The sequence below is a fragment of the Ascaphus truei genome, chromosome 2 (assembly GCF_040206685.1).
Source record: "Ascaphus truei isolate aAscTru1 chromosome 2, aAscTru1.hap1, whole genome shotgun sequence".
Classification (NCBI taxonomy): domain Eukaryota; kingdom Metazoa; phylum Chordata; class Amphibia; order Anura; family Ascaphidae; genus Ascaphus; species Ascaphus truei.
The window spans coordinates 34,274,102-34,301,940 of record NC_134484.1 but is presented as its reverse complement, the minus strand read 5'-3'; the positions used below and the strand labels follow the sequence as shown (position 1 = coordinate 34,301,940).

Here is a 27,839-nt window from a genome sequence, read left to right as displayed (position 1 = left end):
GGACACCACCTAAACTGGTAAATATAAGTGGCCTTCTTGGACTACAATAGCCTAAACCATGACTGAGATGTTTACTTCTATACTGCTACAGAAGACAGTAACATTTTATAATAACACTTAGTGATCGAATAAGAAGTAATAGCATAGTAATCACCTCTGTGCTTGATTTATGAACTCTCCTAAACTATCACAATTATTGATATGCATTATATTTATTGCTGCTATCATCTTATGAAAAATAAATGACTGTGAAACCTTCGGTTTGGACCTAGCTGTGTGAGGGAAGCACATGATGACTATTTATATACTGTCTTAGATCAATGTGTCCTGCATAGCTGCCTGTGGGCTCCATACGTACAAGCAGTATTGTGTGATTTTCTTACTAACGTAAGTGGATAGCATCGGCTTTATGGTTTGGTATTCATTTTCTTTCTTTTTGATGTATGTATATATATATATATATATATATATATATATATATATATATATATATATATATATAAACAGTGGTTGACAAATCACCAAAAAATCTACTCGCCACACAAAAAAATCTACTCGCCACCTAGTACCAAACGTGTGCTGCTTGGGCCAATATTTACTCGCCCGGGGGTTAAATCCACTCGCCCGGGGCGAGCAAATGTATAGGTTTGTCGCACACTGTATATAAACATATGTAGAGGTATATGTACCGTGTTAGCCGAGCTTAATAATCAAAAACGAATAGACAATACCATTTTGTGGCTAACGAAATGCTTTTAATTGTGCGAGCTTCCAAGAGATATTCCTGATCCACCAGTCCCACAGTTGTGTAGTGATTATAGTTTTGTGCTGTGGTTCTGCACCTGCATCTTTTGTATATTACATTTATATATGCACTTTTATAAGTGATGCTTATATATTGTGCTCTGTTTACTGTATATCCTGATCCTTTCATATCCTGACTTCTTGTTATTACATAGTAAGGATGTTATAGTCTTACAGGTGTCTCCTGTACACTATCGAAGTGTGACATTCCTGTTTTTTATTGATTTATTGTAAGTGCACATTTTATCATTTAGATTAACATTTTTAAACCTGGTTGATCTGTGCTATGTAGCTGTTTTTCTCTCTCTCTCTGCATTTGGGGATTATCATCTTGAGTACTGTGGTCGCTTTTCCTCTGATGACATGGAGCTGACACTCACCATGGATTGACTGCCTAAACCTTGATTATATATTGCTGTTGAAACTCTTACAGTGTGTAAGTAGACACTCTATACGAGCCAAGTTTTGGAGCTGACATTTGTCCACCCTGCATTTTTCCTGCACTTAGATTTTCTGTGCTTTTGTATGTTTTTTCCTTTATGCTCCCCCTGGAATCTGTGAATCTTCTGCACCTAGCCATGGACATTGTACTGTATGACTATACAGGGTATAAATCAGACTCTTATGTCACAACCATGAAAGAGGACAGGAGGAGTCATTCTGCTTGTAGGACATGGAGAAGATTAAAGGCCATATTCAATTAAGTCCAAAGCTGCCGACTGCACTGTGATGGCACCTTATTGAATAAGACCCCTGATGAGATAAAGTGAAGTAAAAACTTTAATTTGGGTTTACCGAGGGTAATTAAATAGGTAATTAAAATACTATTTTCTGATGATTTGCTTATTAGTTGTAATGAACTGCATCGATGAGGGTCAGGAGGTGTGATTAAATTGTGTTAAGAAAAATATTATATAGTAGGTGGGGGAAAGGAACAACCCATGCGCTACATTTTCTAATGACTACTAATGAAGAACAAACATGATAGCGAGGTTGTAGATAGCAAACAATTACTTAATTGTTATTATTTATTTACCTGCTGCCAAAATATTCTTGTAGAACAACATATTACTGAATGCAAAGACAATATCCTAGATCAACATATACACATGTATGCACAAACACACACTGGCACTATATTTATAGAAAATAGTATTACACAGCTAAGAGGTCCCTTAAAAGAGCTTGCAATCTCGTTGGACACAATAAACGATGGTCCCTTAAGAAGCTTGCAGTTTTATTGGACACAATAAATTGCTAAAATTGTTGATCAGGAAGGATTAAGCGTTACATCGCAAAGTTTTTTAATTCAGTTTTGAAATAAGAGAGAAAGGAGAAAAGGAACAGTATTTGCTGCGCATCTAAGAAAGAAAGATAAATTAAGAGAAGACTAAAAACACCATAAATGTGAAGGTCGGGGGAAAAAACCTCAAACAACAATAAATCTTTGACTTGCAATATGCAGACATGTAAATGTCCCTAAAAAAAAGAGACAAGTAACTGTTGCAATTAAAGTATCCATCCCTTACTATATGTAGATTTGCTGTGTTATCCAGTAGGAGAGACACATTTTCACAGCTACTGTAAGCATCTCAACACATACAGCATGATTATTTGCACTTTAAAGTAAACCATCAATGTAAAACTGATGTGTTACAACACTCCATCAAACCAGAATCCATTTCAAGAGCGACAAGTGGATTTTTAAAAAAAACCTTACTGAAGTAACTAAACCTTTCTGTATTGTACTTTTATTGTCACCTGACTTTGAACTTTATATGTTTAGGAAATTTGACATCATATTCTAAGGCTGCGGTCCCAGTCTGCACTGTAGCAGGTGCGCCTGGCGGGGTGGCGGCGAGTGCACGCGTGGAACCCGCGATCTGTGGTGAAATGCAGGACATTGCAACCGGGGGGTGTGGCGGGGGTTTGCTGGGGCGTGGCCATGAAAAAATGCGTTTGGTTTGCCCTCATTGGCTGAACCGCCAGGGGGGGCGTGGCCACCCCTCGGTCACAAGGTGTAAATACAATTTTTATGTATTTTCAAAAACTAGTCGTAGAGCGCAGCTGCCAAATGTGCAGCAAGGTACATAGTGGGCCCAGCCCCATTGAGGGGCGGTACATGTTCGTGTTCGCTGTAGAACATACTGGGAACCTAGCCTAATATTGCAAGGCAACCAGCATTTCAGGACATTCCTTAGGTGAGAAGAGAACTAAGGCTTTGATTACAGTTGTTCTCCAGTACTCTATAATGTACCAAAAGTGGAGAGAACCAGCATATGGATTCTTTCTTTTTAAGTTCCCCATGGCATCTGTAATCTTTTATTGTGTTGAGCTTGTTTTTTAATATAAATTATCATCTCCCCTTTTTATAATGCATTAGGTAAAATCTTTCTTCCTGAAATCCTTTTTTGTTACTAACTTAAATATGATGTATATGCAGCACCTGTAGCTGAACATAGTTAATGATTAGAGATGGGGGATGTATTTGCCAAAGTTTGAATACACCGCAAAAATTTCATTTATTCGCAAGTGCGAATATTCAGGGAACAAAAAAGTTGGTTTTGCCCACTGTAAAAAATCAATCAAGTGACACTTCTCCAATTTCGCGAATAAGTGATTCTCTGTAGTCGTTGTAGTACCTGTTTGACATGACCTGGGTGTTCACGTACGTTTTGGAGAAGATTAGAAAGTCATCTAGATAGACAATGACATATTGGTCCAGGAGATACCTGAAAACCTTGTTGACAAAGTCCGGGAATACCGCGGCGGGCATTACAAAGGCCGAAAGGCATGACAAGGTATTCGTAATGTCCATCCCGAGTGTTAAACGCTGTTTTCCACTCCTCCCCCTGTCGGTTTCTTACAAGATTGTAGGCTCCTCGTAAGTCCAATTTAGTAAAAATGGCGGAACCCTGTAGTCTGTCAAAGAGTTTGGTGATGAGAGGCAAGGGGTAGCGGTTCTTATTGTGATTTTATTAAGTCACTGATAATCAATACATGGTCTGAAGGATCCATCCTTTTTCTTTACAAAGAAGAACCCCGTACCTGCAGGAGACAAAGACTTCCGGATGAAGCCCCTTTGCAGGTTCTCTTGGATGTAATCCTTCATGGCCTTGGTCTCTGGAGGTGACAGTGGGTAAGAACATCCATGCGGAGACACTGAGCCGGGTAGATCGATGGGGCAGTCGAATGATCGGTGCGTGAAGCTCCTCGGATTGAACATTGCTGAATACGTCCTGAAATGCAGAGAAGATTTGAGGCAGATGAGAAGTTACCCGCCCTGGTACTGAAACCCCACATAGACCATTGAACGGCACAGAGCAGTTCTGTGGGCAGTATGAACTCCATTGAAAAGGTTGTTCGTCTGTCCAGTCGATCCGAGGTTAAGTAGTTGAAGCAATGGGAGGCCCAGGATGACGTCGACGGTAGGAGAATAAATAACGTCAAATTGGATCCTTTCGGTATGAAACTCTCCTGTCTGCAACTGGAAAGGTATAGTTTGAAGACAAATAAAGGTGGGTTGTAAGAGTCAACAGTCAATCGCCTCAAGCCCTACCGGTGACTTGTACATGTCAAAGGGATTTTGTTTCTTTCCGCGAACCCCTGGTCCATGAAATTTCCCCCTGATCCAAAGTCCAGAAAGACCTGAGTTGTGGCCTTGAATGTGTTAGGGTGATAGGTATCAAAAGCCTGGTCAGCATCTTGGGAGCAGAAGTAGCTAATGTTCCCAGTGTGATCCTCCCAGCTCTCGCTGGGGACTTGGCATTTCCCGACTTCTGGGGGCAAGCAATTACCTGGTGTCAAGCATTACCGCAATAAAGGCAGAGTCCAGCATTACATCTGCGTTGTTTCTCACCAGGCGATAGCTTGTTGCCTCCGAGTTGCATGGGTTCTTCCAGATCCGGAAGAGGAGAGCCAAGGACCTCTGTGTAGTGGCTGCGGAGGGACTGCATACCTTGCTTGCGTCGATTTCTCTCTGCCCCTCTTTCCTGTAATCTTAAGTCCACTCGGATGCATAGGCAAATGAGCTCCTCCAGTTCCGTGGGGCGTTCCTACGCAACAAGTTTGTCCTTAAGGTTCTCGTAGAGACCTTGCCAGAATGCTGCCGCCAATCCCTCATCGTTCCAGCTGGTTTCAGCGGCTATGGTCCGAAATTTGACTGCGTTCCCGGCCACGGGACTGCCTTGGGAAATATGGATGAGACATGAGGCAGCAGTTACCTTGCGTCCGGACATGTCGAATACTCTGTGGAATTCCTTGGTGAAGCAGCCTATGTCGCACGTGAGGTCCGGCCTTTGTTACCAGATAGGTGAAGCCCATGCCAAGGCATCATCAACTAGCAGGGATACAATAAAGGCCACCTTGGATCGCTGGGATATAAAACGTGATGCATCAATTCAAACTGAATAGAACACTGGCTAAGAAAACCGCGACAACCAAGAGGTTCGCCACCATAGCAGTTGGTGTAGGGAGTCGGGGTTCGGAGGCTCCGTTCATGGGAACAGTTATGGGAGCAGACACCGCTGAGGGGACAGGGTACACAGGAGCATTTTTAGCCTGGTCAGTCAAAGCTTGTACTGTAAGTAGAAGTTGTTCCATTCGCCAATTATTCTGGTCAAGTTGTTTCTCTATTTGGTTAAACATGTCAGAATGCATGGGCTGAACTCGAGCCACCTCAGCGGGATCCATGTTTGTGGAGCTGAACATACTGTAACGAGTGCTCACCACAAACCGGATGGAACCGCAGGGCTGAGGTGGGGATGTTAGAATACACCGACCAACAACCACGCAACCATGTTCGGATTGCAGAGTTGTAGTCATGTAGCTGGGTCAGAGTAGGAGAGGTCAGAATAGTTGTGATACTGGCTGTGGTCAAGAATAGAAGTCGGATGGTCATTGTGCATAGCCAGGGTCCAGGAGTAGAGAGGTCAGAATGGTCGTTGTGCGTAGCCAAGGTCCAGGGGTCAGAGAAGGTAGAGTTCTGGGTACAAGCTGAAGTCAAAAGATACAAGAGATCAAGGCAGAATGCACAGAGCAACGGCAGGGCAGCAGGATGCTTGAGGCAAGCACTTCATTCATAAACACAAGTTAATGCTCAGCCAATTTGCCTAAGGGCATATAAGGCACAGAGAGACAATGGGAAGGCTGCAGGCAAAGCGTAATCACAGGTAGATTGTGTACTGATAGGCAGGGGCGGAGTGTATAGCAGCTGTGGAATAATTAATGTTAGCATTAACCCCTCGAGTGTTTCTGGTCATGCGACGCAGGCGTGTAGTGGAGACAGGAGCATCCTCCGTTGCGTCACGGGATGTGACACGGGGGCACAGTCTCGGTCTGGTGCCGGCAGGAGTACTGCGGCGCTGGCGTGCAGTGCACATGCAAGGGGCGTCACCCAGTGCGTCACAGTTCGCGTCACGGGGTGGAACCGAGGTCCAATCCTCACAACTAATCGCTAAGGTAACTAAGGGGTTCACCCCTCCCGCCAACCCCATGGAAGGCCTAACCACCTTCCCTGGGGAAACTACCCCAACCACCCACCCCCAATCCCTAACAGAACAACCCCCCACACAATAGTGGGCAATAGTCCTATTGCCAAATGTGTCCAATAGGGATATTCTCCAGAGAAAAGCATAATACATGTTACAAAATATACATGACAATAAATAATAACTTAATCAAACTCTAGCCTATTAATCCATTGATTGTCACTGTGGCTACCTAAACCCTCAATGGGTGCTTATCAATGTTCACCCAAAATAACAATTAAAGGTATTACTTATCCCTGCCAGGATGAAGGCCACCCTCCTCATCCTCAGGGGCACCAGCAGATAATTCCAATAAAGGGCTGCTGACCAACCATTAAAAAAAGAAAAAATCCTAGCCCAAGTTGAGGATCCTCCGACTAACAGCTTCCGGATGGAATTAATTGTTCCGACTTGATTCTTTTTTGTTTATTTGTGTGCCATCGGGTATCGGCCCTTCATTGGAATTATCTGCAGGTGTCCCTGAGGATGGCAAGGATGGCATTCATCCCAACATGGGTAAGTAACACCTTTATTTATTTAGGGTGTACATTGATTAACAGTGTGGCTATCTAGGCTCTAGTTGGATTTTTTTTGTGGCGGGGATGGGGTAGGAGCGTGGGAGATGGGGGTAGTTGCTTCATTGAGGGTGGTTAGGCCTACCAGGGTTGTGGTGGGAGGGGTAAACCCTTTGGTTACCTTAGCGGTTAGAAAGATCATGCTTTACTACCCACTAAGGTGGCCAAGAGGTGTATGTAGTGTAGTTTTATGTTTATATTAACCCCTTTGTATCAATTTATGGTCAGCTGATCATGGACACCCATGACTAGCTGACCCGTGGGCTAATAAGTGGTTAATATGTACTCTAATGTATTTAATGACTATGTTATTATCTATTACAGGATGGTTTAACTTATCTTGCCTATGTATATAATGGCCATTATATTGTTTACTTATTTGGTATATTCCTTGCATTTCTAAAAAGATTTGTTGATTCTTGTTTCCCAAATGCATAACCTTACATTTATCTGTAGTAAACCTCATCTGCCATATATCTGCCCAAGTTTCCAGATTATCCAAGTCCTTCTGGTGAGAAATGACATCCTGCTCTGATTCTACTACCTTACACAATTTAGAGTCATCAGCAAGGATGGAGACTTTCTATGCTAACTTCAAGGTCATTAATAAATAAGTTAAAAAGAAGGGGTTCCAGTACCGATCTTTGAGGTACTCCACTCACAACTTTAGCCCAACCTGAATAAGTTCCATTTACGACAACTCTCCTTCAACCAGTTTTCAATCCAGGTGAAAATATTTTGACAAAGTCCAATTTGCTTTTTTTTGTACACTAACCTCTTGTGTGTATCTGTATCAAAAGCCTTTGCAAAATCTAAGTAGACCACGTCAACTGCATTACCCTGGTCTAAATTTCTACTTACTTCCTCAAGGAAATTAATTAACTTAGTTTGGCACGACCTACAGTATCCTTCATAAATCCATGCTGACTATTACAAATAATGTTGTTATCCATTAGGTATTCCTGAATATTATCCTATACTAAATCTTGAAGTAGCTTCACCACTATTGATCTTAGACTTACAGGTCTGTAATTCTCCTGTTATGATCTTGCTCCATTTTTACATATAGGCACCACATCTAATTTACGCCAATCTTGTGGTACTGAGCCTGCGGAAAGATGGACCATCCATCTTTCTCTTTCTCTAACTTTGTCATTGGTGCCAACGTGTACCAAGATCTCGGGGTCAGTCCCAGCCAACCCCAACAATCTGTCTACCCGATCTGAAATGTGCCAAACCCGAACCCCTGGGACAAAACAAACAGATTGCCCTATCTACCTTCATAATAATTGAGACCCCTACCACCACAACCTTTCTTGGTCTCCAAGTATCCTGAGCCCCCTCTGTGCTGAAGGAACTATTCCCCTGGCTGCTAGTGGAATCAGTTTCCCCCAGCCTTGCCATTCCTGCCCTGACACTACCAATACCTTCATTCAATATGTCAAATCTATTGGGATGGGTCAGCCAAGAACGGGCCTGCCTCTTCCTCTTCCCCCTGCTTCCCCTTCCAACTGTTACCCAACTACCTATCTGTTCCTGTTCCTCCCTCAAAGTGAGGTGCACGGTAAGAGAAGGAGGAGCGGCTGGATACTTTGTTGAGCCGTGGGACCTTGAAGAGTCTTTTGGAGTCAGACCTCAGATGTTAAGTGCTGCATGCGGCAAGATGTGCATTGAGAGGCATTGTCAATTCTGCTCATGTTGCACTATGGAGTATAAATTGCTAACAATTTACAGCCATTCAATATACTTTGTTTCACATCTTCCTTGTTCCAACTCCTGGTTCTCACTCCACAATTATTACAACACCACTTTAAATCAAACAGTAATTCAATCACACAGAGCAGGACACGCAAGCTCAGGATTAATTACAAGCATCTATTACAAAGAAGGGTACACACACCAACCAGGTGTGTTAGCTTAGCAGTCAACTAACCACATACACTGCAGGCTCAACCAGGCAGGAGGGAAAAAAAAGGTACAAAATTTAATTTCCCACACAATTTAAAATAAATGTACTCACTGTACACTCCCCAAGTTCAGTCACCCCTGCTAGTATACACAGCACAGCACTTTCATAGCATAATTTTCTATTTATATAATTATTCCAACACAAATATTTTTATAGACTATGATTATTTTTATACATTCTTGTGCCTTTTGTTAAACATTTTTTATTATTAAGCAAGATTAACATACAACATCTTTATCATATGTGTTATATAAAATATTGATGTTTTTGCTTCAGTTCACATTATACATAGCATCTGACAATGTAAATGTATTTTGTTTTTCATTTCCGCGACCATCAACTTGATTAATACAAAAGAAGGGTGATGTGATATGGTTTCTACAATAGATTAATTTAATTGCATAGCCATACTTAAAAAAAAACAACAAATAAATACATGTATTCTTTCCATTACAATCCCTGACTTATATCACTCTGTTTCTTGGCTCAACTTCTTCTCTGAATTGGAAGGGTGAGCTGTTAGTTCTTGGGGATTTCAACTACAATTGGCTTGACCCTAAAATCAAAAAAAATCCAGACACAACTCAAGACACTAAATCTAACCCAACAAATTTCCCAACCCACATGGACAAACCTGAAATCTCACAACCAGTCCTTGCTTGACTGGATTCTACCCTCTAGTCCCAACAGAATCAACTACTATCTACTATCATACCCGACATTATCAGGCACTATGCAATAATGTACTGTGTCAGAAAAATCAGACCACCCAAATCAAGCCATAAAGTTCTACTCACTAGAAAATTTAGAATCTTTAACCCATAAACGTTTGTGGCTGATCTTACCAACTGTTGGTACAGAATCGACATTATACCTGACCCCGATTCAGAGCTTGATTTTTTCCAGAGTTCTTAAAACTCTGTGATACCTATGTTCCGCTTTGCAGAATAAAAGTACTAGGAGTCCACCTTCCATGGTTACAACTGACTTTATTGCACTTTACCATTTTAGGGATGCCTTGTGGAAAAGCTACATAGTAACTGGAACTACCAAGGATCTTAATAACTACAGATGCCTGCAGAATACACGTACAAAGCAAACAAGACACATAAAAGCCTAATATTACTCTGACAATCTTCAGCAGAATACATCAAATCAGCAAACCTCTAGAAGGTCATCAACTATATATTCCAGCCTTCTAGCCATCAATAAACATCTAGTATCAAAAAGGATGACATTACTATGACAAAGCTCACTGAGATTGCAAACACATATAATGAAAACTTTGTGGGGTGTGCTACTTCCCTATTAGCAAAGCACAACCCAAACTACAAACATGAAGCTCAATCTGGAAAAATGCTTATATCCCCAACCTCTCCCAATTTCAAGTTGTCCCAGTATCTGAAGAGATTACATAAGCACTCCTCAAATGAAAACTAAGCAGCCAATGTGGACCTGACCTACTGCAATCAAAGTTCCTACAACTCAGTGTCCCAGCTATTGCCATATGGCTTCCCTAATCAACTCTATTTTGTGTGCAGGCCATATCCCTAAGACCTGAAAAACTGCCACAGTTTTCCCAATCTTCAACGGTGGGGACAAAAACACTGTCTCAAATTACACTCCAATCTCTCTTCTCCCAATACTATCCAAAGTCATGGAAAATGTGTCCACTCCCAATTAAACGATTACTATACTAAGACAAATTTCCTTAGCCAACTCCAATCTGACTTTCACCCCAAACACTCCATGGTAACTACCCTCCTAAAAGTTCATAATAAGTGTGGAATGGAACTGGAACAACTTACGGGTGCAATATTCCTAGATTTTACAAAGGCTTTTGATACTGTTGATCATCTTATCTTGTTAAACAGCTCCAGTGCTCTGGAATATGGGAACACACGGTAAACTGGTTTCCCTCCTACTGTACCTATCAGGTAGATCCCAACATGTGTCTATCTCAGGATCTAACTTCAACCCCTTGGATGCCACCTGTGGTATCCTGCAAGGCTCTGTTCTGGGGCCCCTATTCTTTTGAATCTTCATTAATGATTGTAAGGGAGCTTCAATGCACAAGTATTTAGATGACAGAATCTTATATGAACACAACCTTAGCCTCTCTGACCTTGAACACGTACTTCAATGTGATTTTTTGAGACTTGAAATCTGAATTTCCCAAAACAAACTGTTTTAAACACTGACAAGACTGTAACAATGGTATTTGGGACCAATTCTACATTTCTAAAGCTACCAATGATGGATCTACAGATCAGAACCAACTCTATAACCATCTTAGCCCCAGTCACGAGTTTTAAATATCTGGGCATATGTTTGACTCATTTAAAAATTGGGTTACACATTGATAGCCTTACATTCAAAACCTATGCCAAACTGGGTGTACTTTTAAGGAACAAATCCTCCCTGAGCCAGCTGGTCAGAAAGTGAATGGCACAGCAGATGCTAATGCCAATTATAGAGTATAGGGACATAGTATATGGTACAGCACTCCAAACTCACCTTGGCAAACAAGACACCCTCTACAACGCAATATGCCGCTTTTTCCTCCAATGTAACTACGACACAAATCACTGCTAAATGCTCAAAGAATAAGATTGGCGATCAATTGAGGCTAGGTGTAAAGTTAATTTTTCCTGTCTTGCCTTCAAATACTTTCTGGGCAAGCTACCTGCCTATCTGAACAAACTCCTCACGCCTACCACACACAGCATTTATCACCTGAGATCTGACTCCAAAAGACTGTTCACGGTCCCAAAGTTCAACAAAGTATCTGGCCACACCTCCTTCTCTTACCATGCACCTCACAACTGGAACAATCTACCTGATACTCTCAAAGCTGTCACCCGTCTAAGTTCTTTCAAAATTAAAGCTGTCTCACATTTTAACCTGGTCAGTAATTGTTACATACGCCTATACTATATTATCTCTAACTGTGCATGCAATGTCTTTAAATATAATGTAAAACCCTGTTCATTTAATGTAACCATGTATTGTCATCATAACTCTGTGCCCAGGACCTACTTGAAAACGAGAGGTAACTCTCAATGTATTACTTCCTGCTAAAACATTTTATAAATAAATAAATGCATTATACTGTATGATTCCCAATATGTATGATAATTCATATCTGGTACAATTCACAATGATATAAGGTATAGGTGACTGTGACGAGTAGATGTTCTCGTGTATAACGATATAAAATGTGAAAATATATTTTTATTTCAACTATCTGATAATTAGTTTACCTCTCAAAATTAGAAGTTTTATTAAAATCATCATGTTATGTGAGTAATTGAGGAGGGGGTAGTCCGCTCTAGGGCTATATCAAGGTGCTAGACAGAGGTAAATAGTTAGACAAAACTGGGGGAAAAACCCTCTAAATTGTGTGTACACTTTAATACACGGGTGCGCAAACTTCTTAAACTGCGCCACTTGCCCGGGAGCCGCAGCATTCGCGCCCCCCTCTCAAATGACCCCGCGGCGTTTCTGCAAATACTTACTATGTTTTATAAGTTGGAAATTGATTACTAAACCCACTGTACAAGCTTAACCCATTAAGACCAGTTCTCCATATGATATGTGGGATAGGTCAAATGAACCCCCAGAGACAACGAGTAGTACATTCCATATTTACTATCCCGGAATATAATATTTTCTCATCCCACTTCAGATTTTAATACACTGTACGGAATGAAGTCTAATCTGTCTCTGATGGTTCATGCTTGCAAATAGTTAGTCAAAGTTTTTTATTCAGTAAGTGTGTCAGAAACCACAGGTGGAATGTAAGGAGAATGGAGTTTATCTTGTGTTGTCTTGTTTCTAATGGTCTAGGCATCCCTAGGCATGTAAGGGGTTACATTTAGGTGTGTAATGGGTTAACTAATAATGTTTACTGTGCTATAATGGTAAATAGCTTGTTTTGTATGTCAAACAGTTTAGTACCTCTTTTTCTGCCTGTTCCAGCTTCAGCGCGGTTTAGTTCCTCTTTTTAACATTCCAGTAGATATGTTGTTGGCTTCGGGAGGGGTGGCTCCCCCCCTTCTCTTTGAGATAAGGGTATTTAAGCTTTGTCTTGGATGCAAGGGGCAGAACCTCATCCCGGGACAAGGCTAACAGTGAAGCAGCTTATGTCCTGGAATACGTGATCGCAGAAAAAGTAACTCTAACTTCCAGGCACCTGAGCAGAGGTGTTGGGTTTCCCCTGGTAATCCATGTGCGTGGTATCCTGACTGCTAACACTGTCCGAAGCTAAGTATTTCAATAAACAATATTTGACTAACAATTGGTGGGGGCATATCCATGTGTGTACTTGTGTGTGATATCGACAATTCGAACAATCATCTCTATCAGTACATTTTGAATAAGTATTTCCTGTCAGTACTTTACATTTGGCATTGTCGGCAGGATAAGCAACCCCTGTAAGCACATACACTTTATGTACAATTTATTTTATATGACTAAATAAAGTTATGTTTTAAAGTATCTTCACAACTCTGATTTAACAATGAGGTTCAATGTTTACACTGTTCTAAACTGCTCATCTATTTAAGTGTGCACACAATTAAGAGGTGACTTTGGGGATTTCCCCCTAGTCTTGCAGTTTTGTTATGTGAGTATTTTAATATGATATTTTAACTAAATCTAGCACATTAATGACCACCACATTATCAGACAAAACATTTACGTATACTATTTGTCTGTTTCGTGTTTTGACGGAACCGCTTCAATCTCAAAGCTGCAGGACACAAAACAATCGTATAAGGTGTGTTTAACAAAAATAAGTACCCAGAAAAAATATTGAGTGTATTGATCAACCAAATTCCTTCAATAAAAAAATGCTCATTTATCAGCGAAAATTGTTATATATCAAAAACATAGGACACCAATCATATACTTTGGAGGCATATAGGTAGTATTATAGGTTTTTCTTTTTTCAGATAACAACTAGAGATGGGCAAATCTGTCATAATTCAAGATACAAATTCTTTTGGACTTTTGAACAAAATGTGATTCACAGACAGATATTCGAAAGCAGCTTCAACAGTTAAAAATTCTGGCGAATGCTCCGGAAACTGCCATCATTTACATTATGCACAAATGTCATAACATCCGCCAATACAACTATTGTGACATTCGATTTGCCCAGACGTTCTAGACCCTGAAGGAGAAGGAAGGAGAAGGAAGGAGAAGGAAAGAGAAGGAAGGAGACGGAAGGAGACGGAAGGACAAGGAAGGAGAAGGAAGGAGAAGGAAAGAGAAGGAAGGAGACGGAAGGAGACGGAAGGACAAGGAAGGAGAAGGAAGGAGAAGGAAGGAGAAGGAAGGAAAACGGAAGGAGACGGAATGAAGGAGACGGAATGAAGGAGACGGAAGGAAAACGGAAGGAAAACGGAAGGAAGGAGAGAGGAATAAAGATGGAGGGGGTAAGAGGAGGGAAAGAGATATCCCTGCAATCTCCAATCAAACAACACACGGAGAAACCTGTGCTCAAAAAAGAGCACACCTGAGATACATGGGAGATATGCTAATAAGTATATTATTTAAGTAGAACACAGTAGATGCATACAGTGCCATATATATTTACAAAACACACAAAAAAAAGTTTACTGTAAAAATTTATGTATAAAGTATTTCACATTATGTTTTATACAGTTCATGCAAACAATCTTTCTGGAGAAAGAATTCATAGAAATTAATATCTTTGTATTTACCTTGATGAAGGAAGCAAGCTTTGGATTGCCGTGATAAAAACAAGAACAATAAATGCACAGACCAAGTTTGACTTGAACACTTCATCCCTCATTTGGGAATACTGAAATAAAAAGAAGAAGAATGAATAGTCTGAATCATTTATTGCTGTTTTAGTGAATCAGCATGACATGGGATTACAGCGGTAGCAAATCAGCAAGCAGATCTTGTCGCAGCCAGCTAAGAAAACATAAAAATGAATAAACACAAGATAAATAAAATGACAATGTTGCATCTACACAAGATTTATTAGCTCCTGTTTTCTCGTGCTTCCATTATTGGTGTGATTCTACGTTTTCGGATTGTTATTTTTGTCGACTGCATTATTCAGAAACAGTTATTTGCAGAAAGTTGCCATTATATAGAAGAAAAGAAAACACACAGCAGATTAAAAGAATAATGAATACTGTTAGAAAAAAGAGGCAATATTAAAAACCAATTAAATTACTACCAACAAATACCCATTTTGTAATTCGCTACGAATCTATGCTATTTAAGGTTATTTTTAGAGCTAAATACATTTTACTTTACTTGTGTTTTATAACCGGCCCTCACATTGTATCTGCTAGTATTGTTTCCATGACATGGCTCAATGGAAGTGTTGATAAGATAGGTTGGGATATTTGCTTTATTGTTTGTTATAGATTTTTTTTGCTATTGTCGTGATATCAACATAGTATTTTTTTTTTTATATTTAAGGATTTCACATTTTCTGTTTTAAAAAAAAAAAAAAAAAAAGTTGGGGGAAATTTTCAGTGTTTATTTTCCAAACATTAAAACCTATATTAAACAGATTAAAAATGTAAAAAGATAAATTGTGGGAAAAAAAAACCCTTTAGCGCCACACTAAATCACAGGCAACTAAATAGGTGGCAGCATCTCTTTGTGATATGAGTCGATCATACAGTAGTGCTCGATTTGCCAATCTCCACTGTTTGCCTGTTTGTGTTTCGCAGGAACTGCTTCGATCTCAAAGCTGCGGGACACACAACAATCGTGTAAGGCATTTTTAACAAAAATAAGTACCCAGGAAAAATATTGAGTGGCTTGATAAACCAACTTCCTTCAATAAAATAATGGTAATTTATCAGTGAAAATTGTTACATACCAACCACATAGAACACCAATCATATATTTTTGAGACTGTACATATAGGCAATATTATTAACTATTCAGATAACAACTAGAAATGGGCAAATGTGTCAAAATTCGAGCTGCAAATGCTTTGCTGGCTTTTGAACAAAATTCGACTCGCCGACGATTATGTGCAGGTGGTTTGGACAATTACATTTCTGCTGAATGCTCCTGAAACTGCCATAATTTACCTTTTGCACAAATGACATAACATCGGCCTGTACAAACATTGGGACATTCAATTCACACAGAGTTTCCAGACTCTGAAGGGGGAGAGGAAGGGGGAGAGCAAGGGGGAGAGGAAGGGGGAGAGGACGGGGGGAGCAAGGAAGACAGGGAGATGGGGAGGAGGGAAAGAGGGAGGGAATGAGATATCCCCTGAAACCTCCAATCAAACAGCATGTGGCTAGAACTGTGCTCAAAAAAGAGCACACCTGAGATACATGGGAGATATGCTAATAGGATATGCAAAGTATGCAGTATTGATTCATATTAGCATTCCACCCTGGTATCTGAGGTATGTTCCATTTGGGATTATACTAAGATAGGTCTCTCTCTTCTGGGCGACTGAAATATCACAACATTTACAATCGAATGTGCTAGGACGGACGGTGGTATTGCATACACACGAAGATAGGCGGATGTCCCTTTTTTGACCCAAGCCGCACATATCCACCTCGGCAAAGAAGCGACGAATTCGAACGCCGGCGAACGATTTGCCCATCTCTAATAACAATGTGACTATTGATCATTTGCAAATACAAATAAATATGTTATGACAAAAAACAGCTAATGACTGATTGGCATAATGTGAACTTCAACAGCTTATTTACATCTACATTACACTACATTTACATCTACATTTACATTATTTACGTATTCTCCTTAGTATCTGCTTATTTACATCTTTTTATTAATTGTATATTATTTTGATGACATAGTGGTATTGTGGGAAACTAAAGTTCACATAAGGAGAAATGAAAAACATTGCAAGCATCTGTAATAAAATGAGATTTATAACTTGGTGTAGGTTCTTATTGCCCTCAGTTTTTTATATACTGTACTTTTTTTCCAAAGCTGGTGCAAAATTTGACCAGCTGTTGATTTATCAAGACAAAAAATACCTTTCTTGCAACAGAATGTTTTACGTGAACTTTGCCAGAAAGGTAATTTTAGGGCAATAACAACGGGAGGCATATGCTAGAGGACAGTGTGTGTTCCTTCAGGCTCTTTTGTTATCTATCCACATCAAATGCACATTATTAACATAAGAGTAGGCAAAGTGTGAATTATGTTTTTTTGTTACACACCTGACAATGTTGGTAACCTATTTAACTAGAAAAGGCGCGTCAAAATGAACCAAACAACACACTTACATATTATTCAGTTTCTGCAATAATGGAACACATTTAACAGACTCCAAGAGCAACGTCAAGTATAAAATAATGCCCCCAAAAATAGCAACGTAACTAAGCATAATCCCAAACGTAACTTCGATCTAAGCACACACTATGAAATAGTGAACGATGAATCTACTTTTTTTTCAAAAACGAATTTAAAATCCATTGATTTACAAAAAATATTGTTTTAAGGATCACCACTTATCAGGGATGTGGGTGGGGTTGTTATTTACTCTTCCAGATTGCCCTGCTGGTCTTATTGTCTCACTGTTTACTGTCTTCTACTCCAAAATGAGGGAAGTAATATCATCAGACAGTAATTTCAGCGTCATCTGTTTCCATTCTTCCCTGATGTTCTATCCCTTGCAGCAATGAATTTTAGAGGAACTTTCTCCCTCTTAGATACACTGGAGGTGTGAGAATGTTTAGAATCTGCTTGCAGGAAAGCCCTTTCAATAGTGAAGGGAAACAAAATGTTTGACTTTTTGATGGAGTTGCATCTTTATAGTGTTAAAGAAAAAAAAAAAGTTACATAGAGTTGTTTCCATGGAATAGAAAATAAGAAAGTTAGAAAATAGTTCAGTGTGTTATAAGACCTTTCTATCAGTCATTACTATACCGTACAGTAGGGGTAAGCAAACTTTTAACACCAACCAGCCTTTTCATCCGCGATAGAAGTCAGCCCCACCGCCTGAAGTAATCCAAATCACATGAGTTTTCTTTACTAAACGGTATAACAATTTTAAAACAGTAAAACATCACAAATGATATAGATTTGTTTTTAAATAAATCAGCATAAAAATATGATACTGACTGCATTTTTTTCTCGCTCTCCCCATCCTCTCCCTGATCCTCTCTCCCCCCCTCTCCTCTCTCCCCTTCCTCCTCCCATCTCCTCTCATCACCTCCTCACCTCACATTCCCTCCTTATCAGCTCTCTCCCCCTCAGCTCTCCCTTCCTCCTCCAGCTCTATCTCCCCCCCATCTCCTCCAGCTCCCCCCTCCTCCAGCTCTCCCCTCCCCCATCTCCTCCTCCAGCTCTCTCCCCCTCCTCCATGACTACTTGTGGAACAGGGTGGTGATAGAGGCGGGCGGCGGGAGATACAAACTGTGGTGGCGGGCCGCCAGAGAGAAGCAGAGGAGCAGCCGGTAGAGGAGTTAGGAGTTGCACAGAGGCAGAGCAGGATGGCTGGGGATGAGCGCGTTGTAGCAGCATAGACACCAGAAGTAAGAAAGATTTCCGGGTCAGACCGCTGGGGCGCGCCCGGCTGTCCTGCTCTGCCTCTGTGCCACTCCTAACTGCTCTGCAGCCTGCTCCTCTGCTTCACTCTGGTGGCCTGCTGCCACCGCGTAATATTTTCCTGCCTCCATCATCTCCCCCCGCCTGCCTCTATCACCACCCTGCTACACTCTGCAGCCCCCCTCCTACAAAATCTTATGTCCCCCAGTTTGCGCACCCCTGCCGTACAGTATGTGTGCACACCAAAATATGTTGCAGCGCCCCAACTCTTCATCTGGGATAAATGTTTAAGTCTATCTATTCATGTGCAGATATTGTGAATACTCATCCATAGTACGAAACCTTGCTCTATAACTCTCAGCTTCTCATCTTCACACTTGGAGCAGCTTTGGTACTTGTTTGGCACATACTTTCAGTGTTTTTCTTAACACAGTGTAGTGTTTTTTTGACCCATATTATCCTAAACCGGGGATTGTAGTAATTAAAAAAAATAAGATGTCAATTTCAAACAATACTTTCTGAGGATTTTCTGGATCAACTCAATGTAATCTTATCTCAATTGTGTTCATGTTCAATAGACAAAGTCAGTTGTATTTATTTTTTTCACATCTCTCTGACAATACTTACTATGATTCATTCTTTATGAGTTTATTATTTTGTCGGACATTGACTACTATTGTTTGTATCATTTGGAATGATACCAAGGGACATGAAACAATACAGAAACCATGATTTATACTTCTGCTGTAGTTCCTACATAAATACATTCATAATATGCTGTGACTGAGAAGCAAACTACACAAACAAATGACTCTGGAGCCAAGTCTGTGAGGTAGGCAACAGCAATATCCACACAGGTAAAGCAATACTTTATAATGCTCAATAAATAATCATATATACTATAGATAAAACCATTCAGGGCCATATTTACTAAGCTATGCTGCACCATAACCATAAAACATCTTCCACCACAAAGTAAATATGCCCCCTAATAATCCATTTAAGAAAATGGGTACCTTCCGACCCAGTAGGTGTCTTATGGGGCAGCAATTTTAAATAAATAGGACCCTTTATGGACATTTCACTTGAAAGGAGCTGTATGTAATGTGTCTTTCAAAACAGAAGGTATCTTATGGAGTAGCACTTCTTGGTCCTCGGTGTTTAGTCAATGCATTTAGGGCAGTCTTGAACCAAAATACACCTTTCTGGGCTGGAAGGCACCTTACAATCCATTGAACTCAATATCATTATAGTACAGTATATACCTGTAGCTCAGGATATATATTTGAAAGATAGTGGGGAGATATTTCTCAATGAACATAATATGCTGATTAAAACTATTTTATCTGACTGTTTTAAAATGAAGGAGACAATTCTAAAGTTATGCCAAACATTTCTAAACGCCTTGAAAATAGCTTCTATATGAAGAAGTTTCGATTATGAAGAGAACCTTTTAAAAACGGCAACTCTTTTAGACTTAGGGAACACTAACGGGCAGATCCAAAAAGCTTAACCTAATGTTAATCTAAATTAACGTGAGATACATTATAACGCCTATGCACTAAAGCAAGTAACGTAACATTAACTCAGTGCTACTCCTTAAATAACGTATGGTTATTTTTTTCCACCCATTAGTGCTAATGATTTAAAAACTAGGCATTCCCCCTAACATCGCATTTACTGTACACTAACGGCCATTCAGGTTAACACAGGGATGTAACCTGAAGTTATATCGGTAATACATAAAGGTGGCGTTAGTTCTGTCCAGGCACAGAAGTATGGTTTTTGAGATAGAGACACCTATTTTAGTATAGTCCCAAGCACTATAAATAGCCCATCAAACCAGCAGCTCTAGCATTGAACTGTCTGAGATGCTAGATAGCTTCACTGTCACAGCATACTTTAGAGTTCTACTGCTTACCCGTGTAGCTAATCCTACTCTTGGACAGTCTCCTGGTTTCCTTTAAAAGCAGAACCCTTCCAGGTGTCAGCAGTAGAGCAGTAGCACTCTAAAGTATACAGTGACAGGGGAGCTAACCAGTTCACTGCTAGAGCTGCTGCCCTGAATAGCAGAGGTCGTGGGTTATGATCCTGTTGGGCCTGACACTAGTACCCCCTTCATCGCAAGGGGCATTAGGCTTGTCAGTATAGGTCTTATGGAAATCTTTTAGGAGGTGTCAGTTGTGAGTCATATAAATATACAGTACTTTGCATATTTCCCCAGCATATCTCCCAGGTATCTAAAGTGTGCTCCTTTTTGAGCACAGGTTTCTCTCCATAAGTTATTTGGAGGGAGGTTTGAGGGGATATATATAAAGACGAGACCACGACTATTCTAAAGTTTGCCTTAAACTAGCCCGGTTACATTCTGGGTATGTGCTGGGTGTGACCTGGCTAGTTTAAGGCAAGTTTAAGGCATTTCTGCATTGACTAATGACCCATAAGATTAACACAGCAGGGGTCCCTGGCAGTCCCATTCAGTTTGAATGGGACTACCAGGGACCCCGCTGTTAATATGATGGGTCGTTAATCAATGCAGAAATGCTGGGGCTAGTTTATAGCAAGTTTAAGGCATGTATCCAGCATGCACCTGGGTGTACCTGGGTCTTTTTGGCGATTGCCACTGGTTTGTGTTAGAATAGTCGCAGTCTCTGCTGTAGTGCTTGGCACTAAAATAGGTCTCTCTCCCCCAAAACAAATATATTAGTGTGAGAGGGAGCCAACACCACCATTAGGTAAGACAGTGGCAACGCGAGTCATATCAAGCTAACGCAAGGTAGCGCTAATTTAACATGGCGTTAAGCCTTTTCTAATGAGATCACACAGTTTTTGCATATAATTAGCTTAGTGGATACCTGTTAAACTCAGGGAGTATAACGTCAGTTACTTGCCCTGATTTAACACGGTACTTTGGATCTATCCCATGGGCCCTTTTCTCTAACCTGTAATAGCGCTGATCCAGTGCTGTCGTATGGAAAGCCCCATTGCCCCTTAGCAAACTTGACCCCCTCTACAATTCAATTTGTCATTTTGTTCTCCAATGTAACTACAACACACATCACTGCGAAATGCTCAAAGAACTAGATTGGTCATCACTAGAGTCTAGGCACAAAGTTCACCTTTCTTTATGGGCAAGCTACCCAGCTACCTGAACAAGCTCCTCACCCCTACCACATACAGCACTTATCACCTGAGATCTGACTCCAAAAGACTGTTCATGGTCCCAAGGCTCAACAAAGTATCCGGCCGTTCCTCCTTCTCATAACGTGCACCCCAAAACTGGAACAACCTACATCCACCACCAGTTTAAGTTTTTTCAAATCTAAGGCTGTCTCACATTTTAATTTGGTCTGTAACTGTTTCATACGCCCATAATATATATTTTATTTAACTGTGCATGCAATGTCTTGTATATAATGTATACCCTGTTCATTTATGTAACTGTACTTGTAACCATGTATTATTTGTCTTAACTCTGTGCCCAGGACATACTTGAAAACGAGCGGTAACTCTCAATGTATTACTTCATGGTAAAATATTTTATAAATAATTGAAGTCAATGGGGTTTTACGTACGATTGCGGCAGATCAGCGGTATCGCAGCTAACAGACAAAGGCCCTAAGACCCATATTTACTAGGAAGTCTTCTTTCATGACATAAATTCCAGCACTTTATAATATAAATGCCATCACTTCCACCACTACCCCCCTATCTTCCTTTAAAATGAATATGCCAAGCTATATAATGATGTTTAAGTTTAAAATATATATTTAAAGAAAAGACCAGAAAAAAATGAATGCACAAAACAGAGGATCTTTATTGACCCATAACACACAGGAGCCCGAAGTTTCCGTCCCAAAGGGGACCTTCTTCAGGGTTCTCTCTCTCTCATATACACACACCACACACACCAATAAGAGAGCTAGGAGATCCCTTGCGCTGCACTTGCATTGATGCCTCTAGACTATAAATCATATAGTAAAACGTAATATTTTAATAATTATTAATTTTAATCTAATCTAAAATTTTAAATTAATAGTTAAGAATTATGGTGGAGATGGTTTTTAACTGCACATCTGTTTTTAAATGTCACAAGGGAATGAAGTAGGAAATAGAACATTAAAGTAGAAGTGGAGAAGGTTAGGAATAAGGTGAGTCCAGTGGAGAAAGAATGGGTAATGGGTAATGAGCAAATGGAAAAAAGGGCATGATATGATTGAATTACAAAAGAAGACCCTAAGTGGAAAGAGGCAAGGAAGGGACTTGAGATTATAGATGGAATGGAGTTAGATGGCGCCAGAGAAGGTAACAAATGTGATGGGGAGTGATGGAGGAGGTTCAAATAGGGAAAATTCTCCAAAGTGAGGGGAATACAGATGGAGATGGGGTTATTGCACCTGTTATAAATGGGACATACAGTAAGAGGTAAAAAAGAGAACAAAAGAGGGAAAGGGGGGAAAAAGGAGACTCAGGGCCTTATTTTATATATGCCAAAGTGGCCATTCAGATTGTTTTCAACGAACAATTTTTTCTTGAAGTATATTTGGGAATTTACAGGCACTTTGGTATATATACAGATGCAGCGGCCGTTATTCGAACACTTCACGTGTTGTATACCTGGGAATACCCCTGTCATGGCGCGCGATTTCTTCCAACCGTACCGCCTTAAGACGAGAGTGCAGAAAATTGCATTTTAATGTTAAAAAGTGTTAAACACTGAAACAGACACAGTAGCACAGTACTGTACACATTACAATCCATTCATTTCTGCCACGGATACGAAACAGAATCCATGAAATTCAAACAAAGCAACCGCGATTAACACGGGTGCCTGGGGTGATTGGCCACGTTAATGCCACGTGGAGTAACAGCAGCGCACACGAAAACGGCTCTGTGATTTGTTCGAATAATGGCTGCTGCATCTGTAGAATTACCCCATTATGGGGAGATTAACTAAAGGGGGCCCTAATGCCAGGATTCCCTACGTGCCGATGTGGGGTATCGCACCGCAATCCAGCGTTAACCTGCTAATTCAGGTCAATACCCTGTACCGGCACTTAGTGGATCCCAGCGTTAGCGCCCCACTCAATAAACTGCCACTGACTTCAATAAGGCTCTTCGGGGTAGATCCTCTGAAGTCCGTAACATTTGTGCCTAAGAATGGCTGTTACCTAAATAGGTAACGTCCGTTATTTCCCCCAAGTTTAACGGGTAGCCGCAAAGCTAATGACATGCGAAAACAGAGGCTGCTAGTAAAAGTAGCAGCGCTATTAACTGTGACGTTCGTTGTGCAGAGACGCATTGACCAATACACTGCACATGCGCATTGGCCAAACTTTAACGAGCGTTGCAATTAACATACATGCATTAAAGACGTGTTACGCATGTCATTACCTCCAGCTAATGTAACTATTGTTATAATGTGGATAACTTTTACATTCGTAAACTTTTTTATTTCATTTTTTTGTTATTTATAGTATCTTTACTTCATTTATCTTAATTGTAGATTATTAAAAGGGAATTATTAATCACGATTGTAAAGGTTCATTAAGAGTGCTTATAACAGGGATTATTTTGTATCCCAGTTTTTTATATGGGTAAAAGTTATTGTACACCCATACTTAATACAGTCAAGATTATATACCATATTACAAATTTAGCCAAATTTACTGTTCCCGGCACTGCGGACAAACAAGCAAACGTCTGCGGTGCTGAGGACAGTGCCTACAGGGACTGATTGCGGCCTGGGAGTGTAATGCTGTGGGGAATGTGTTAATCCTTCGCTTGATCGGACAAGTCAAACAGTGTAGAGATGCTGCAGTGTCCCAGAGCCACTTAGAACTCCTGAGATAAGAAGCAGTCTCTAGGTAAGGGCTTAGGACATAAAAACTGTCTGTCCAGCCCCCTTGATGATGTAGATGATGAATATGGTCCTATAGTATTCCCCCTCATGATGTAGATACCCATATTCGGGCATCTACGTCATGAGGGGCTGGGCAGGTTTAAATGTCCTTAGCCCTTATACAGAGACTGCTTCTTAGCTCGAGTTCTGAGCTACCCTGGGGCTCAATGCGGCTCCCCCACACTGTTTGGCTTCCGTACAGATAGCTCTGAATGATTAACGTTACAGAGTCTCATTCAGAAGCAGGGGCCCCTGCAGCATTAATCCTTTCTGTTTTCGGTGCCGTGATCATGTACGGTCACGGCACCGTAAATCGATCGTGGCCCCGAAAACAGTCATTCTGGCTACATCTGTAGGTCACACAAACATAGCCTACATTCACTTTAATAAAAACTAAAAACCATGCTACAGTGTATGATATGTTTCAGACAGCTATATGATCCATAATATATATTTTTCGATGACACGTACGTTTTTCTAATGTACGGGTTACATCCTACACTCAGTGCTTTCCCCGAAATAGCGCTATGATAATCATGGTCTGGATGTGACTAACGGCACGTTTTGCTGTGACCTAATTATGGTAACGTTATCTCCCTGCACTAATATTAACGAAGATTTGTGTGTAAGCAATACTAAGTTACCGGCTCATTAGCATATGATTTGCATATGAGTACGCTCAACGGCTGTTAAATGTAACAGTCCAATACTTTTCTCCATAACGCGAGGGCATCGTAATGCTAATCCCCTTTGTGGAAATGCGCTACAGTTATCGATACGTTAAATGGCGGTAACGTAGCGATACAAAATTTAACGGACTTCTGAGGATCTACCCCTTAGAGTGGCACAAGAGAACAGCGTCGGGTTTTCAGTGAGGCGACAACAATTATACGTCTGTTGAAGATATAAAGTCGAGCAAACATTACAAAAACAGCACAATAGTGGAGGAAGAGCAGAGGCGCAGGCAATGGAGGGAATAGAGCCAAGATCAGTATCTGTGAGCGAGAGAAGGGTTCAAATGTTGTCTGGCTCCAACAAATGGCTGAATAGCAATGGTCTTAAAAAATATTTATCATGTATTGCAAAATGTTGGAAAATGACTAGATATTGTCATGACTTTATGATGTTTAGTGTTTTGTATTTTTATGTACACAAGCCACTCTAAAAAAAACCTATACCAGGGGTGCCCAAGTCCAGTCGTCAGGGCCGCCAACAGGCCAGGTTTTCAGGATTATCCCTACTTCAATACAGGTGAGTCAATCAGTGGCTCAGTCAAAGATTTATACAGTGTCTCGACACCACTAAACATTTCCTATCCTACTGTATCACCCTTTTTATTTTAAATTCCTCTGGAGTTTTTTTTTGATTGATAGGGTAGGATTTTAAAATGAAAGGAAATCCAGTTATGTTTGCAGAAAAAGGCAGCACCTGCTGTTGTAAAAAAGGTTGATGCTTGTCTTTTTCAAAGAATCCCACCTGGCACACTAGTAGTTAGTATCCCTACTGTAGGACTATATGTTTAAAAACAAAAATCTTACAATTTTTAGCAAGTCATTACTAATATCATTAGTATCTAGTAGTGTGTGAAATGGCATATGATTTAATGATAAAACTGCAACATGGACATCATTATGCTTTAAGAGGAACCCAGGCTTCTTACTATATACAGGCTAAATGAAGTGAGTACATACAGATGTAGGCTGGTTATCTTTTCCTGAGAGCTCGCTCAGCTGTGATCCTGCTCTCTCAGCTGTGATCCTGCTCTCTCAGCAAACTGCGGCAAATGTAAACCTCTCAATGGTAATAAACCTGTGGAGCTGGCATTGCAGGATTGTGGCAAGCTGAAATACTGTATGCTAGCCAGACTACATAATGTACTGTATGTCATATGTAACATATAAGACACCGTAACAACACTTTTTTCTTTCTCCGTTTTTTGTAACGCTTCTTCTGTGATTTTTTAAAAAACTTTTTATAGGAGTGTCTTGAAAGTGCCTACATTTAATTACACACTGTACATAATTTAAAAATACATGTTGATACCAAGAGACAAAATATGAACTGGGCTTTAACAAATAAGAACAACAAGTGGGTAAAGTACATTTGGGACACTGGTTTGGAGGTAAACAATTTAAACAAGATACAATTTCATTTAGATTTTTTTCCTGCGCAAGAAAATATATTGAAGTTTGGTTGTGTTACGATAGTATACCTGAAACAAAAGAAAATGTTAATGTGCAGAAAGAAGCCGTTAGTGCAGACAACAAAGATGTGTGTTTTCTTTTCCTCTAGCTGGCATTTGATCACAAATGTTCAAGTTGCGGAGCAGAGCTGGGGGACATTATTCCTGGCTTTATAAAACATGTTAACGTGCCTCAGTGATTCAGGCAGTGGTTCAGAAAAATCTGTAAAATAGGGCAACAAGTAAAATAACATCTCATGTATATATTGCCTTAGATCGGGGGTCTCAACTCCAGGCCTTAAGACACCCCCAACAGGTCAGGTTTTGGGGATGTCCCTGCTTCAGCACTGGTGACTTAACTGGTACTGCCAAAAAATAGATTACATCTTCTTCAGCACTTCAGTCTTTGACTGAGCCACTGATTGAGCCACCTGTGCTGAAGAAGGCTCTTTGACAGAGCCACTGATTAATCCACCTGTGCTGAAGCAGAGATATCCTTAAAACCTGACCTGTTTGGCTAGTTTCGAGGACTGGAGCGGACAACCCCTGCCTTTTACTCTAGTTCACTTAGATGTCGAGAAATAAAAAGGAAAATAATATATGTTCCAAGAGTAATCTGATGTCGTTTTCCACGAGTCATGTGGACATTTCAGACAATTTAATTTGAAAACAGCAGCTATCAATACCCAGCTACCTTATGCTCCAGGCTGGAGTCTTTAAACATCAGTGAGAAAGGCTTGATATGCTCTCTTCTCAATTTATCTCCACTCCGTAAGTCGATGGTGTGCTCTATTCGCTTGTTAATTTCCTCAGGCCCAGACTGGACATGCAAAGCTTGTGCAAGATGGTTTGGAAGCAGATTTATTGAATTTCTTGTTAGGGCAGCCAGAGTCTAGGGGAAAGCACATGCAAACAGAATAAACCTGCTAGTCCCCTTGGATTAAAATGTTTAGGTCATGTTGCATTGCAAGTCATAACAGCATTCCATGCAATTCATTCACTGCAACCTACACAACGTAAAGTGAGTCAATCCCAGAAAGCCCATTACAGCTTGTCAGGAATCTGCATATGATGTATGCACATGTATTTATAATGCACGTACAGTACAGCCCATTTTCTGCTGTATTTTTATTTTTTATTTTATTCATTTCATTTTTGTTCCTTGGTATATTTCATAGACAGTATTGTTGTTGTACCCCTTTTTATGAAAATATATTTGCTTACTTGTGAAAATCATATATATTGATATCATTGAACTGTTGAAATGGCTCCATCTATATCTGCATTCATTTCAAATGAGGGATTCCTGTACATTTTGAACATAAAATCCTGCATTTTT

General features: G+C 40.3%; 1 protein-coding gene across 5 annotated transcripts in view; it reads right to left on the bottom strand.

Moving 5' to 3' along the window:
- The window catches only part of ADCY8 (adenylate cyclase 8), a 464,483-nt gene that overhangs the window by 120,621 nt on the left and 316,023 nt on the right, over positions 1–27,839 (bottom strand). For 4 of the 5 annotated variants that reach the window (XM_075582007.1, XM_075582004.1, XM_075581998.1 and 1 more), the window contains 2 exons: positions 27,195–27,392; positions 14,606–14,706 (listed from right to left, as the gene is read on the bottom strand). In XM_075582007.1, the coding sequence (XP_075438122.1) occupies positions 14,606–14,706; positions 27,195–27,392 (299 nt within the window). The remainder of the gene's footprint in view (positions 1–14,605; positions 14,707–27,194; positions 27,393–27,839) is intronic. The other variant, XM_075581999.1, reaches the window with a different exon arrangement.